The 14783-nt window shown below is 39.4% G+C and overlaps 3 protein-coding genes and 2 non-coding genes across 9 annotated transcripts in view; all 5 read left to right on the top strand.

Moving 5' to 3' along the window:
- The window catches only part of ash1l (ash1 (absent, small, or homeotic)-like (Drosophila)), a 28960-nt gene extending 28318 nt beyond the window's left edge, over nt 1-642 (top strand). For both annotated transcript variants that reach the window (XM_078268385.1, XM_078268386.1), the window contains exon 27: nt 273-642. In XM_078268385.1, coding sequence (XP_078124511.1) covers nt 273-364 — 92 coding nt within the window. In that variant the 3' untranslated portion in view covers nt 365-642. The remainder of the gene's footprint in view (nt 1-272) is intronic.
- Nucleotides 643-3424: 2782 nt separating this feature from the next.
- On the top strand, nt 3425-9757 carry lrrc71 (leucine rich repeat containing 71). Of its 4 annotated transcripts, none has more exons than XM_078267599.1 (18): nt 3425-3509; nt 4240-4278; nt 4359-4493; nt 5117-5215; nt 6006-6092; nt 6279-6354; nt 6449-6526; nt 6684-6752; nt 6886-7045; nt 7135-7218; nt 7360-7434; nt 8101-8205; nt 8324-8387; nt 8471-8544; nt 8662-8688; nt 8767-8875; nt 9302-9393; nt 9557-9757. In XM_078267599.1, the coding sequence occupies exons 1-18, from the start codon at nt 3440-3442 to the stop codon at nt 9674-9676; spliced, it is 1563 nt and encodes a 520-aa protein (XP_078123725.1). In that variant the 5' UTR covers nt 3425-3439; the 3' UTR covers nt 9677-9757. The 4 variants fall into 4 exon arrangements, with proteins under 4 accessions (XP_078123725.1, XP_078123726.1, XP_078123727.1 ...); XM_078267600.1 differs by having other exon boundaries at nt 6452-6526; XM_078267601.1 differs by lacking the exon at nt 8662-8688.
- A 1462-nt stretch (nt 9758-11219) lies between these two features.
- Nucleotides 11220-14634, top strand: rps27.1 (ribosomal protein S27, isoform 1). Its single transcript, XM_078267967.1, has 4 exons — nt 11220-11306; nt 11994-12102; nt 12756-12866; nt 14383-14634. Exons 1-4 carry the CDS (start codon nt 11301-11303, stop codon nt 14409-14411), a joined length of 255 nt encoding a protein of 84 aa, XP_078124093.1. The 5' UTR covers nt 11220-11300; the 3' UTR covers nt 14412-14634.
- Nucleotides 12420-12549, top strand: LOC144529502 (small nucleolar RNA SNORA35). The gene has a single exon (XR_013503008.1). It is a non-coding gene; the product is annotated as a small nucleolar RNA SNORA35 (small nucleolar RNA).
- Nucleotides 13954-14083, top strand: LOC144529501 (small nucleolar RNA SNORA35). The gene has a single exon (XR_013503007.1). It is a non-coding gene; the product is annotated as a small nucleolar RNA SNORA35 (small nucleolar RNA).
- Nucleotides 14635-14783: the final 149 nt, after the last annotated feature.

Below are 14783 nucleotides of genomic sequence, written 5' to 3' on the forward strand. Positions count from 1 at the left end.
AGGAGGATCCCAAAACTTGGAATGACTTGCAAAGGATAGAATAGAATTTGCTGACACCTGAACACACCTTTCTGATAGTCCAATAGGTGGTTTCAGAGAGTTGCAAACGCTTTTGGACGCAAACTCTGTCAGACCGTTTGAGCACTTGGAAGCTTGATGCATCAGTAACAGAAGAGACACATTGCCTTTACCTTTGCTGTTCCTTTGATATAATACCCTGTATGTCAGTGGTTTATGAGCTCACATCCCCCCTCTCTCTTTGTGTTCTTCAGCCATAGATGTCACTTATCTCCTGGAGGAGGGTGCAGGGCGGCGGCTACGGCGACGGACGCTCGGATTTGGTGATTTCGTGGGCAGAAAATAACGTTGCTACTTGCCTGTCAAGCACACGGCCTTTCACTTTTGTGAGCAAGGGGCAGAACATGGAGAGACAGCAAGAAGGGAAATGCAGCATTGTTGGTTGTCCGACCATTAAGGACCACAATGTATCCCTGGGGGCCTCTTCCGGTTTACCTCTTCCAAGACTGTCATCTCTACTCTGAGAGGGTGGAGGGGGTTTGGAAGCGCTGACTCCATGGCAATTTCAGCTTTTCAAAAATTCTCAAGGAGCATGAAGAGAGAGCTGTCCCAGACTTCTTGCTTCTTGTTAAATGAACATAGGAGAAATAACCCATGCACTTAAATGCATTGGATAGTACAGACATGGGTAGATGAATTCCCCTACCAAGCATCAGAAATGAAACAAGTGGTACTGAATAGGGATGGAGGGATGGTTTCAGTCAGTGGGGATGTGAATGCTGGAGAATTGTTCCCCCTAGTGGGACCTAGATGCAATGACATAATATAACAGATGAGAGAAAATCAGCGCTGAGGACCGTGGGGGAGAATGGCATAGGAGAAATGTAAGTTGAGCAGTGTGCTCAGATGCTGCTCATGAGAAAGAGAGAATGAGGGTGGTGAACTGCACTTTTGGTACCATGGATATTGTGAACCTCTGTGTAATGTATCTATAACGAAAACACACTAACACTCTCACGGTATTGGATGATGCAGTCTGAAAAAAAAGCGAGTTAAAAAGTCTTTTATCTTTTTCCTGTTATACTGTAGTAACTCATTTAGGGGGGGGGGGGTGTTTTTAGAGTAAAGGGAGGGGGAGGGAAGATTGAGTGTGCGCTTTTGTCAGTCAAAGTGTCTTGTTGAGGTTTTAATTTTAATCTTTAATTTTCTAGCGAGGCAGTCAGCTTTGCCATCTTTTTTGAAGTAACATGATTCACCAGCTTAACTAAATCAGGCGTTTCGGGGGGACACCGGCTTCAACGCCTTACACAGCCGTGCTCTCCGACTGCCTTGTGTGCGAGTGTGTGCGTGCGTACACACTTGTTGTGTGTCTGTACTCTGCCAGATTTCTTGAAGATATACCTTTTTAAAAATAAATTTGAAAAAAAATTAAGGGCTCGATGGCAATTAACAGTTTTAAGAAAACTATGGAGAACAATACTTACTTAAACATAAAATGTATCATGATGGTCATATTTTCTTATATTCTGTGAGACGGGTGGGGCGGTGTATACTGTATATTGGGAGGGGAAGGGACTTAAGATCTTTTTTTCTCTTTAGACTATGTTCCTGGTTGCCATGGAGAATGTTTTAAAAAGAAATTGTGATATTTGATGAGATTTCTTCTCCCCCCCCCCCCCTAAATGCCTCTGCTAAAAAGGGACAGCCTGCAATGTCCCAGTGTGGTTAACTGACAGAGAAGTGACGAGAATGAGACACTGACGGAGGAAGAGAGGGGGAACGGGAAGCTGTACAGTGCCAAGTTATGTAAATATACACACTTGAGGAGTGTCTCCAAAAGCAATATCTTAAAAAATAATGATTTTGTTTATTATTATACTGTACAGGACTCAGCCCTAAATGTATTATGATTATTATAGTAATGATAATATTATAATTTCTTCCGTTTGTATTACTATAATGAAGACACTTAAGCTCGGAGGAAAATAATTTTTTTAATGTCCAGAAAATCTCACTGTAACTGTCCTGACGACATAAAAACTTAAGCTGAGTTTTCGTTGCCTATAAATGAAATTCATCTATGTACTGCATGAGCGAGAAGAATGTCAAATGGACACAGAAGGCATTGGGACAAGTCAGTGACTCAGCAACGACATCTTTGTCACTGAATATTGTTAATAATATTACTTTTAAAGGAGAAATGTACTCCTTGTTTTTTGCTGCAAAGTGTTGAACACTAAAAAAACAAACCAACATAAAAATGTTATGATATTTTTAAACGGCGACAGAAACAAAAGTAAAGCTGTCAGCCCAATATCATGTTATTGTTTTTTGTTTTGTCTTTCAAATAGGAAATGGTTCCGTTTTGTGATAGCAGTCATTGTATGATGCTTGTACTTGTATTTGTGTGTTTTGTGTGTTTTGTTTAGTTATTTTTAGACAATCACAAAATAAGATGCAAGCATTGTAAATGGCAGACTGGCGGACATTTTGTGATGTGTACAGTTTGTCAAAAAACTTCTTCCACTCCTTAAAAGTTTGTAATTATGATTCTTAAGTCATGAAAAATGCTGTTGGTTTTTACTTTTTGTTTTATATTTGTTTTTTTTCTTTGTTTTTGTTTTTTAATAAAAAGCACTACATTATTGTGAATACACTTTATGTTGTTGTGCTTTTAATATTCCTTAAGTAGTTCACAAATTTCTTTGAGCTATATTTTCAACGTGTGTGTTTATTACTGATGCGATTCAGAGTAATCTGAGAAAAGTATGCTAAACTATAGTCATATCCTAAAAGTAAGGTCAAATAAGAGTTATGACATGTATATATCTTCTTTGAAATGTTAAAAACACGAAACTTCGGTTTGACCAAATACAGTGGGCTCTGCAGAGTGAAACATGCAGGAATGGAACTTTTTAGATAATACAAACAATAGACAGACTTGATTGATCATATTATCATTCAGACCACAGTCAACAATCAACATGAATTTAAAGTTTGAGTCATCTCATCCTCAACTGTTAGTTTCTGGACTGAATGGAACAGTTTTACAGGCAATCTGTACTTTCACATTGTTTTGGCACCTAACTGTCAATTGGAAACTCGCGATATTATGGGAGTTAGACATCGATGAGTTAAATGACCGGCTACCATTTCCCTCGTGATGAATAAAGTATATATCTATCTATCTACCATTATTGTTAAGCTTTTAAATACTACTACTAACATAAAGGCCACTTACAACAAGCTATCTTTACCAACGATCATTTTCAAAAATGCCAAGAGCGAAAGGAACAAGTGCTTATAACTTCCATTTACAAGTGCTTTGCCAAAAGTCTCGCGATGAATTCCACAGGTTGGGCTGAGAGTTGGTTACCGTAGTAACGCCAATAACGCCCACAGCAGCGACAGCGACACGACAATGTCTAGAAAGAGACAAAAAGAGAAAGCAGACAAGGCACCTGCTGAGGACGAGGCCTCGAAAAATGCAGGTAAGATGAGTCTTTTATCAGCAGGTCGGGAGTCAACGTTAACGTTACAGTCCCTTCACTGACGGGGCTGTTACTTTACCGAAGTCCACAACTATAAAAATACTCATTACATAATAAGTAAAAGTCCAGCATTCACAATTTAGCTAGCTAGCTACTTATGTACAAAACAGGAGTCATCAAAAGACTTAACAGGCCCTGTCAAACAGGGGCATCCCTGTTATTTTGTGTTGTATTAAAATGGAGTAAAAAGTACAAAATTTCCCTTTGAAAAGTAGTTAGGCTAAGCAGAATGATAAAGTAGCATAAAATGGTACTTCAGTGCAATACTTTGTTACTTTCCAATAAGTAGTAGGCTAGTTTTTAAATAATGAAAACAAAGTAATCTTAATAACGTTATTGCATGTCTATTCGTCATGAGATGTCATGAGATCATGTGTACATTTTATAAGGACGTTTTAAGAATAGTTTTTTTTTATTTCAATTAAACATTTTTTTCTTCTTCTTTTGAGTCAGTTTCAATGCCTTTACAACTGCAGCGTTCACACATTCAGTAGCTTTACTTGCATCATTGCCACAGCAGACTGGACCCTTCTGTTACCCAGGGCCAGCATGTATACTACTATCAATCACAAGCTATTTCACAACAAGTATGACTTGGTAACTCACAACGGGGTAATAAAAATGAGAAATGCTCAGGGGGTATAAACTATGGCCTTTCTGTTGTTTTTAGGACCGACTCCAAATGAAAAACTGCCTGCTCAGACCTTTGGTAAGTAATTTATCAGACTGTATTTTTTTTAACAGATGATAGTTGTATGTTCAGTGCTTTAAACCCTCTCTATCCCACAGATGAATATCAGTGCTCAGGCAATGTGAAGATTGACTTCCCTGGGCTTTGTTCTCTTCTAAAGATGAAGAATATCCCAACTGTCAGTGCCAAGCAACCAGCCTCCTCCACCCCTGAAACTGAAGGAGGGGGCAGAGGTAAACAAGAGCTGCTCCTGATATATAACACGCCTGTGTTATATATCACGTCTGACACATACTACTATTTTGTTTTACCCTGTATAAAATATTGTATATTTTCTAGTGGTAATTTGTAAATGGCAGGAATTGTTTGTTCACTGCAACTGATGTCTGGCTAAGTTCACATACTCAAGTGGCTTTCACACCGCCGCGCGGTAACTCACCGCTTCCAGTCATTATAATGAGAGGAAGGTGGCAGAGTGGAAGCTGTTTTGATCCTTTGATTAGATTTTGAATATTAATGAAGGTCTCTTTCACTTGCATGGTTACCCTTATTGAGTTATGTGTCCCTGTGTTGTGTAGACCCTGGAAAGCCCATCTGGGAGTAGTTCCCTCTTGAATGGCCTCCTGAGATTATGAAGTAGATTATGAAGTACTAGTGTAGCCTTCACAATTATCTCTGCATATTCTGGCTTGATCCCTAGCACGTGCCTGTAGAAAAATGCCATTGGGAGGCCATGATCCCTAAAAGCATTCTCCACAATACGTCTTGCTCTTGACAGGTAAGAAAGAGAGAGAGAGAGAGAGAGAGAGACAGAGAGAGATGTTCTTAATGTTAAATTTACATTATTTCCTAACAGAAGCTGAGGTGAAAAGAAAGTGGAGTAATTTGAGGGACAGGCTCCGCAAACAGATGAGACTAGAACAAATCACAAAAAGTGGAGCAGCAGCTGGTTACAGTAAGTGGAAGTACTTCTGCATCATGTCCTTCCTGGTGCTTTACATGCAAGATAGGCCAACCTCATCAAACATGGAGGAGACAGATGAGGAGAACACACAGATAGAGGATACACAGAGAGGATAGGCTTAAGAGAGAGGACTCCAGCAGCTGCACAGAAATACCAAAAAAGAGGAAGAGAGTTGGGTGCAAACATCATGTAACCGGCAATCAGGCTTGTCAGTCCGTTTTGAGCTGGTGTAAGAGTCCCGTACAGTAAACAGTAAACCTCACTGCCTCTACCACTGCCACAGGAAAGTTTAAAAAAATAAATAAAACACAAGCACTAAACTGCCCAGGTGTTTGTGTAACCTTCAAGTGCGGTCGGAAGTGTCGAGATCTATAAACAAGCTGAAGAAAATAGTTGTAAAATATAAAGTCTACTTGTGCTACATTGGGGGGTTAAATAACACAACACAGCGTCATACAAATTGGCCATTTAAGTCTCGTGCCAATCGCCGGACCAACGAAATAGACTTTAGTTGAATTAACATTGATATTATTCCATATTTATTCTAGCTGACTGTACCTTGAATCTGATCTAATTTTGGATTTCTTAACAGACACTTGAATGAGTCATTTAAAAGAAATGTGAACATTGACACATTGGAAATATACTTTGCTGTATTGTATAGATCATTATATAGGAAGTCTAAATGTACAATAATTAATTTTAATTTTAATTAATTAATTAATTTATTTATCATTTTTAGCTTCAGCTCACTTATAATACGTCACAATTGTACCTTCAGGGAGCATCCTTAAAGCACCTAAGCAATGCCTCCAAGTGGAGCTGGAGAATGAAGACCCCCACAGCGCCAAGAACCTGAAGGTTTCTGGTAAGAACAAAACACCATAGAGAAACATTTACAGCCATATTTGCCTCTGGTTTGACCTTTCTTTTCTCTTTTTAAATTCTCAATTGACTTCCTGAGCATTGTGCAACCAACTTGTATTTGGTATCATTCAGTATTTCTGCTGGATGTTGGAGAAAACACAACATAATCTGTTTCAAATATACACAGGATGGAAGGTAAATGAGCAGATTGCCAGAGTGCTACAGAAGATGCTTCTTTCCTTGAGCAAGCTACAGAGCCTTCAGTGAGTAATGACCTGATGCACTCTTGTTACAGGGTTACAGCTGTCACTGTTTTGTTCTTGTTTGTTTGTTTGTTTGATCTTGTCCTCTGTGAAGCAGGTTTTGGCAGGCAGGACTGACAGATCGAATGGTAATCTCCCTTATGAACACAATATCACTGTGCTCCAACCTGAGGTGAGTGGATTCTGCTGTCAGCCACACTGTGAGACTTTGTTTTGTAGACGGAAATGTTGTAGAGCTGCAGACATAATTACACCACAGTATGTTGAACATTATCAGTCAAACACTGAGAAGGTTACTGATGCTTCCCCTCCTCTTTGTTTTATGTTAGAGCTGTGAAATTGGAGGGGAACCCTCTTCCAGAGCGGAGCTACCACCTTCTTCTCTCTGAAGACAGCGTGTGAGTCACCAAGCAGTTACATATCTCACATAGTAGTACAGAACCTGTTCAAATAAACCTTCGCACAAACATTCACACACACAAATAGAAGCACCAACATGCCTAATTCATGTCGTGTTTTTCATTGGTCAAGCCTCACTCACTTGTCCCTGCGAAATAACCGGATAGGAGACGAGGACGCTCGCCTAATTGGCTTGGCTCTCTCAACAACCAGATCTGCTAACAAGAACCTCTTGTCACTCAACCTGGCATTCAATTCTATCGGTGATGCAGGTGCTACACATATCGCACAGGTATAACCCAGAACTGACTACATATTTTCCCATGTATGTCCCCCCTCATGACCACTGAGGTGTTGTCTTCATCCTGTTTTGTCTCCCAGGGCCTGCGGTTGAATCGTGCTTTGCTCTTTCTCTCACTGTCCAACAATCAGATTGGAGACTCAGGAGCTTCTCATCTGGCTGCGGTATCCATTTACATTAATGATTTTAACCTGGAACATAACCCATTTAAATCAGTGGTTAAATTGTTTTAAATTATATTCTGCTTTTTGCATTATATAATGTAATTTAATAAGCATCCACCCCTTAACCACTTACATTTTCAGATACTTGGTGAGTTTGCTCTCACTCATGAAGAAGTTGTGGAGAGGAGGAAGATGCTTCTGGAAAGAAGGCAGTCTGTAAGTGCGGCAGTGTCTAATATTAATATCAACTCTACCTTATAATTAATCCTAATCCTAAAAATAAAAGTGTATTGTTCAAAAAGTAAGGACTGACTAGTCTCGCTTTGCCAGACCCTCCTCCAAAGCGCGCTGGAGGAGGGTCTGGCTACTCCACACAGCATTTGGGGATGGGAGGAAAACGTGCTCTGGTTTATTGGCATTTCTTTAAACCAATCACAATCGTCTTGGGTGGTGCTAAGCACCAGAGAAAAGCCGTGGTGCCGCTGCAAAATAGGCTCGGAAGGAACTTGTTTTGGTGGAACGTGTTTACGTTTAAAAGTTGTTTCAGTCATGCAACAGAAAACTCAGATTGGACAGATAGTCTGGATTTACCCTGCAGAGATCTGAGAAAAGGTTAACCATAGTCCTCATAAATCAACCGGAGTTTAAAATGCCAAGGCAACGGATATCCGGCCTAAATGAGTGAAATCCGGCGGATTTTCCGGTGGCAAAGGAGCAATCCCGGAAGTGGAACGTTAAGGATATAGACTAGGACTCACTAACATTAATCTGCAAAAATTAACTTGTTTGAAAGGTTTCAAGCAGGTTCTAAGTACTAAGTATAGAAGTGCATGGACATGTATGAGACATTCTAATACACAAATGTAAACTCTATTTTTGTAGTCATCTTTAAGGGTTGATTCTGACCAGCCTGCTGACCAACTTCCCTCAGTAGCCAGCAGCACTTCACTGAGCGTCAGCAAAGGGGACAGCAAAGGCAAAAAAAAGGTAACGTGCTAAAAACGCTGTGTAAAATGGCCAGCAAAAGTGAAAATATGGTGTGACTCATATGGTATCTGTGGTTTCTAAATCATGACAAGTAATGGTGAGATCTTTTAACTTACAGGAAACATCCAAAAAAGACGAGAAACCAGCTGCCTACAAAGAGAACCCAAAGTCTAACAAGAAATGTAATTGCTTCCTTCACAGATAAACACTTGTTCTATTATCCTCTGACAGCCTATTCATTGCTGTCTCTTTATATCTCCCCCAGCTTCTGATAATAAGGCGTCTCAAAGTAAAGGTGGCAAGCAGGGCGGCAAAGAGAAACAACTATCTGCACAGGAGGTACCAGAAACATGCTTTCTGAATCTGTGTACCAACAAGCATCGTCATGGATATGAACATGCATAGTACAGTACTTTTAATAATTCAGCTATATTACTTTGTTTTTTTGTTCTGCAGGATAAATCAAGTACTGACCTGAATGAGGTTTGTTTGATGCAATTTTCTCTTGGGCAAAAATGTTCTTTCATGCTCTTGCTTACTTCTCTCCTTCTCCTCCATCAGGGAGAGTCGCTGGAGAAAGTGAACCCCCTGCTGGACCAGTCGGTTCAGCACAGGGACGGTGACCTTATTCTACCTGGAAACAGAACTCTCACCTCCCTCAACCTGGCAGGTCAGTAACGTTGGTGTGTTCATCGCAGCTTGAAATAAAAAAAAATCAAATCCAGAAACCTTTCACATCAAGGTATTTCCAGCACAGCTACAGTTAAGTTTGATAGCAGGAATATTTTCAACTGTCATTAATGTTGAATGTCAATTTTGTTGTGAGAATCTCAGAATCATTGTGCAAATGTTTACTTTTTAAGACCTTTTAGCACAGATGGTGTTGATTTTAGGACACTCTATACTATTTATTTTTTATATATAATATATTTAAAAAAAAAACAGTAAACATATTATATGTAATATTACATACACTATGTTTACTGTTTTTTACTGTCATTTGTTAAGAGAAGAAAAAACGATACATAAAAAGTTTTAAAAAAAGGAGAGGTTTATTATTTACAGTTTACATTATGTTGTATGTGTGTTTGTGCAGGAAACAGAATTACAGAGAAGTCACTGCCTCTGTTCCTGACGTCACTAGAGATGCAGGGTGAGGGAGGAGGCCTGCGGCGTCTCTGTCTGCAGGTGTGTGTCACTTACAGTGGACTCAATCCTTAGATATTAGATCAGGTGTATCAGTGACTTACCATAAATACACCACCATGTTTGATGAAATCTACAGTGTTGATTAACAATTGCAGAGGAATATGAAGATGGTTTGTATGATGATTTCTGATCTGTCTTTCAGAGAAACCGCTTCCCGCCAGAGTGTGAGTGTTATGTGAAGATAAAGCAACTGATGGCCCTCACAGATCCACTAGAAAAAAACAACTCTGAACAGACAGAAGAGGAGGAACAGGGGGCATAGTGCTGAGAGAAGTAATCTGCTTCTACAGACTTAACTGTATACTTATAACTTGGTATATAACAATAAAAATATTTTGTCCTCTATTGTGGTTTTTGTAACACATGAGATGAACAAATAGAAGCACTAACAGTAGCAGTCTTGTGGTACACAAAAAGGCAGGGCCTGAACAGGAGGACAATGTGGCACATTAAAATCCAGATGCTTTGCCATGGACCGCTAATCAGAAGCCGGCTTACAGATCTGTTTTACTGCTTTGTTTTGCTCACAGTCAGAACTAACACCAAGGACAAAGACTGAGAACAGCCATATACCAAAAGTGCCTAATAAACCGTTGCTATCATATCTCACAGTTGTCAGCCAGTCTAACAGGTAACACTCACTGATTTATCTACCAAAGACTGCACCAGTTTTGGAAATTTGAATGGTGTTTTAGGCATGTTTGTGTAAAAGTTACTGTCTTTTCCATGTGAAATTCTCTCTTTGTATTTCCCTCCAAAGAGTTTCCTTTTCCTTGCTGAGCTGCAGAAAGGAATTGTAGCACAAAGTATACATTTCACACTAATAAGACCATAACTTTGGAAGATACCCACATCATTTGTCTATCTCAGGCTGCTGATGTTAGCTTCATCTGAACTGTAGAGATGATTTTTTTTTCTCCCACAGAACTATTGATTTTGTCCCCTATCTCCTACATTAGAGTTTGGCTATGAAGGGATCACTTCATGGCAAGCATGAACCGGAGAAAGAATTACATTGAAACAGAACTGTTTCAGTGTACATATAGGCATGTTGGTATTGTATTAAACTTGAAAAAATCGGAACGTATCCTGAAATGGTTATTCTGTTACATCTGATACCGAGGACGTTTGCAGCTGCTTTGGTGCCAAACCACTTTCAAAGGAAAGGAAGAAAAAAACTTTTATGTTTCTCTGTTCATTGTTTGTTTTCATTTAAGTGTATACTATAAACACAGACTCTTGGAGATCATATAATAATTGGGAGTGTTATATTACATTTTGTGATTTGCCATAACAAAATTGGGGAGTGTATCTTGTGCAATTATATTTATGTATTATATTTGTATTTTTTAAGTGCAATGGTACACAACATGTGTGTATTGCTATAGGTACAATAATCTTTCCTGTACTATTTGTCATGTATGTATATGTGTTTAAGTGAAAGGTGTATTTAGTGTATATAGCTTTTATTCTGTGCTATTGTAGTGAATATAGCTTATATTCTATTTTATTTTAGTGTATATAGCTTTATTCTATTTTATTTGTATTTTTATCTTGTTTTATTTTTATCACTTAGTCAGTTTTTCCCTCTGTGGGATCGATACAGTTTATCTTACCTTAGTTAGGCTATAATATTCTATATTCGTACTTATTTGCACTTTTCTTAGGAAAAAAACATTGTATTTTAAAAGAGATAAAAGTTTGCTCAGGACCATTACAGTCAATGCTCAGGACGTAGGGAGCGGGGTGGAGTTTGGACCTCACCAGTATGGCCGCCATGTCCTGTAAAAGTCGTCACGTCCGGCTCGTGCTCAAAGGAACCACCGATATCAACCCGTCGCTTCCGGTGATGCCTCCTTTTCGGCAGCGGCTATTTCCTCGCCAACATGCCAGTGAGTATCCACAGGCTATTGTAAAATGAATCTTTTACCATTTAATGGAGTGTTGGAGAGACTCCAAACGGCTCAATATCTAAGTAAGAAATTAGCGATTCGACTTGTGCCAGTTTTAGATGCTTTCGCTAGGTTTTGGTCCCGGTTTTACACAAATAATTGTGCACATTCGATTGCATTGCGAGAGCATTGTGACACAAGATGGCTGCGCACACACCGCAAACATGGAGCCAGTTCAACGGATGATCTGTACGGGCTTATGCCCCAGAAAAACGTAACATTAATAGTCGGAATTTCATCTCGGTTGATGTTGTTAGGTTGATGATTAGCTTAACGTACCGCTGATCCCCAAACATTAAGAGAGTCACCCGCGATTGATATAAACGCGTAGTCTGCGTTACCTAATCTAAGTCATGTAGGCCAGTCGAGAAGCCTATGTATTAACGTAGCGGTCGTTTAGCAGGACAAAACAATGCTAACGCATGTTATATTAAGCCAAGTAATATATTTAACGTTAACTGACCAGTGTTTGGGTAGCTGAACTGGGATTGCCCGTGCGTTATTGTTCATAGTAACGTTAGTTTTAAATGATTAGTCACAGAGAGAGAGTTGATATTTATATTTTCTTTTGGTTCTCTTACTATTTGTTCATTCCCCCCTTTTTTTATTATTTTTTATTAAATTCAGCTCGCAAAAGACTTGTTGCACCCATCCCCTGATGAGGAGAAGAGGAGGCACAAGAAGAAGCGTCTTGTTCAGAGTCCCAACTCTTACTTCATGGATGTGAAATGTCCAGGTACAGTTTTACTACAAACTAAAGAACAGGGTGACAATGCAGCACATTCAAATCTGAATGCCACAATTTTGTGTATAAGAGCCGATCAGTTAACTCAGTTAAGATCCATTTTACTGCTATGTGCTCATTATTCAGAACATAAAATAACTTACTGAACCAATGATTGTCTTATCTCAGCCAGTGTGACAAGTAACGTTTTCTAAAAAGACTTAAGTTTACCTGATTGTTGGCATTTGGCTGCTGCTTCAGACCCTGAAAAAAGGGGTTTATTTGTGCATGAATTGTGTTCATATGTGACACATTTTGAAGTGTGTTGGCCGCACTGCCAAGTGACTGGACTTCATCTATCGTGGTCTTCCAATCTCATTCCAGTGCCAGATTGACCTCAGTTTGCAGAAGGGTTGAGCTAGACCACTGGCTCCCCCCTTTCGAAGGCTGAGAACAAATATCTACTCTATAGCAACTGTTTAATACAGCGGATACATAGTTATATAGTTATAGTTAGTGTTCTGTAGCTTGTTTAATCTCCATGCAAATGTACTTCATTAGGCACTGTCATTTGGCATAGTTGGTATTAAATCACCTCAGCTTGAGAGTGGTAACATTGGGTTGCGTCAGAGTTGTAACTGATGCCTTTGTCTGTCTTCTTCCAGGATGCTACAAGATCACGACAGTGTTCAGCCACGCTCAGACAGTCGTGCTGTGTGTTGGCTGTTCAACAGTCCTGTGTCAGCCCACTGGAGGCAAAGCACGTCTCACAGAGGGTCAGTATTAACCTGCAATATACACATTACTAGTTTAACTGCTGGCTCCGCAGCACAGGTCTTACTAACATACAGAGTTGAGCTTTTAGTCGAGTTTATTTGTGCAGCACAATATCACATACATACTTTACGGTTTTTCCTCAATTTAGGCCATATGCCTACCATTTCTAAGTTGCTGAAATATGGTATGTCCTGTAGGAACTTAAAATGTAGGCTCACCAATGTGTGCCATATTGTATTCATTGTAGCAAGCATTTGGAAAGGGTCCTTTTCAACAGGAACAGAATGGAAAAATAAGTCTGTACTATTTTGATGCCCTTAAATTGGCTTTTACAAATCAGACCACAGCTTGTTTTCTGTAAGAGACCCTAATCTCTGCACTATACAATGAATATTATTACATAGACAAATATATTTTATAAAGGGCTTTCAAGAATTGGTTTAAAACTGAATGTGGTTTGGTATTTTGAGACCAAAATATTTTCTTTTGCCTTATCTGCATAGGAGTGAAATTACTGTGATTATACTTATTTTGTGTATTGAATTGGTTGCTCTGTAAAACAATCCTCTTGTTCAGTGGCCTCACACATGCATCTTACTGCTTTGTGCTCATGATCAGAATTGAGAACAGAATATTACTTACTGAACCGTTGATTTATTATCATCTCAGCCATTGTGACAGGTAGGGCTGGGAAATGTATCTTATATATTGTGATATGAGACTAGACTTTTGGATATCGTAATATGGCACACGTTTTTGAAAGGCTGTAATACAGATTTATTTTTTGAACTTACAAGACTGTTATAGCTGGTCTATGTTTTGCCTTTACACACTTATAGCCAACTGATGATTATCAAAAATGTCATTGTGTAAACATTTTGTGAAAGCACCAACAGTCAAAAAATTTGGTGTTGAGGTATATGAGCAGAAAATATCTTAATAATATTTTATTTTCCCCATATCGCCCAGCCAGTGTGACAAGTAACGTTTTCTAACGTAGTTGTTGGCATTTGCTTCAGACCCTGAAAAAAGGGATTATGTCAGCATGAATTGTGTTCATATGTGACACATTTTGAAGTATGTTGGCCGCACTGCCAAGTGACTGGACTTCCTCTATCGTGGTCTTCCAATCTCATTCCAGTGCCAGATTGACCTCAGTTTGCAGAAGGGTTGAGCTAGACCACTGGCTCCCCCCTTTCGAAGGCTGAGAACATAATGTACTTTATAGCTACTTGGTAGTGTAACTCGGGTACTGCTGGTGGCATAGTTAGCTTTGTGTACCTTGTTTAATCTCAATTAGTTCTTTGTCAGTTTTGCTTCCGCCTTTTGAGCTTGGTGTTGCATTAGCTAGCATCACTACTTAGTGGGAGGTGATGTTGACCTAATCACACATGATAGGAAATGATGACTTGTCTGTATCAGCACTGTGTATGACAATAGCAGCCTGCACTGCCTGCAGTATTTCTGTACTGTAAGGCTTCTCTTTTATCTGACTGTCATTGTCTCCTCTGACAGGGTGCTCATTCAGGAGGAAGCAGCACTAGCTGTTCTCCCCGGAGCTGAAAGGGAGAGGAGGGGATGGACCGGTTGATATCAGCGCCTTCTGCCTCCCGATATGGCGGCAGACCCAGCAGTCGGATCTGAAACAAGACCTGAAGATGAACTGGACAGCAGATGGATTTCCACAGTTCATGTCAAAAGATCGGCTGTTGCTGTAACTCCACCCTCCAACCCTGTCTCTCTTAATAAAATGTTGTTTTGGCTAAATGAATGGTTTGTGTGGTTCGTTGAGGGGAAAAAAACAAAACTTTACTGTGTGAAACATTGAAACAAAAAGGAGTAGTTTTATTATTTTTATTAGAAAGTACTACAGGTTATCTTCTGTAAGGTTACATCTAGTACAAAACCAAACTGTA

Source organism: Sander vitreus, chromosome 14, assembly GCF_031162955.1.
Source record: "Sander vitreus isolate 19-12246 chromosome 14, sanVit1, whole genome shotgun sequence".
Classification (NCBI taxonomy): domain Eukaryota; kingdom Metazoa; phylum Chordata; class Actinopteri; order Perciformes; family Percidae; genus Sander; species Sander vitreus.

Bases quoted from the DNA above. Each gene is read 5' to 3' on its own strand.
- lrrc71 (XM_078267599.1), top strand. From the start codon at position 3,440: ATGTCTAGAAAGAGACAAAAAGAGAAAGCAGACAAGGCACCTGCTGAG. The intron at 3,510-4,239 runs GTAAGATGAGTC...TGTTGTTTTTAG, and splicing joins CGAGGCCTCGAAAAATGCAG to GACCGACTCCAAATGAAAAA. The intron at 6,093-6,278 runs GTAAGAACAAAA...AAATATACACAG, and splicing joins CAAGAACCTGAAGGTTTCTG to GATGGAAGGTAAATGAGCAG.
- rps27.1 (XM_078267967.1), top strand. The intron at 12,103-12,755 runs GTACAGTTTTAC...GTCTTCTTCCAG, and splicing joins CATGGATGTGAAATGTCCAG to GATGCTACAAGATCACGACA. The intron at 12,867-14,382 runs GTCAGTATTAAC...CTCCTCTGACAG, and splicing joins CAAAGCACGTCTCACAGAGG to GGTGCTCATTCAGGAGGAAG.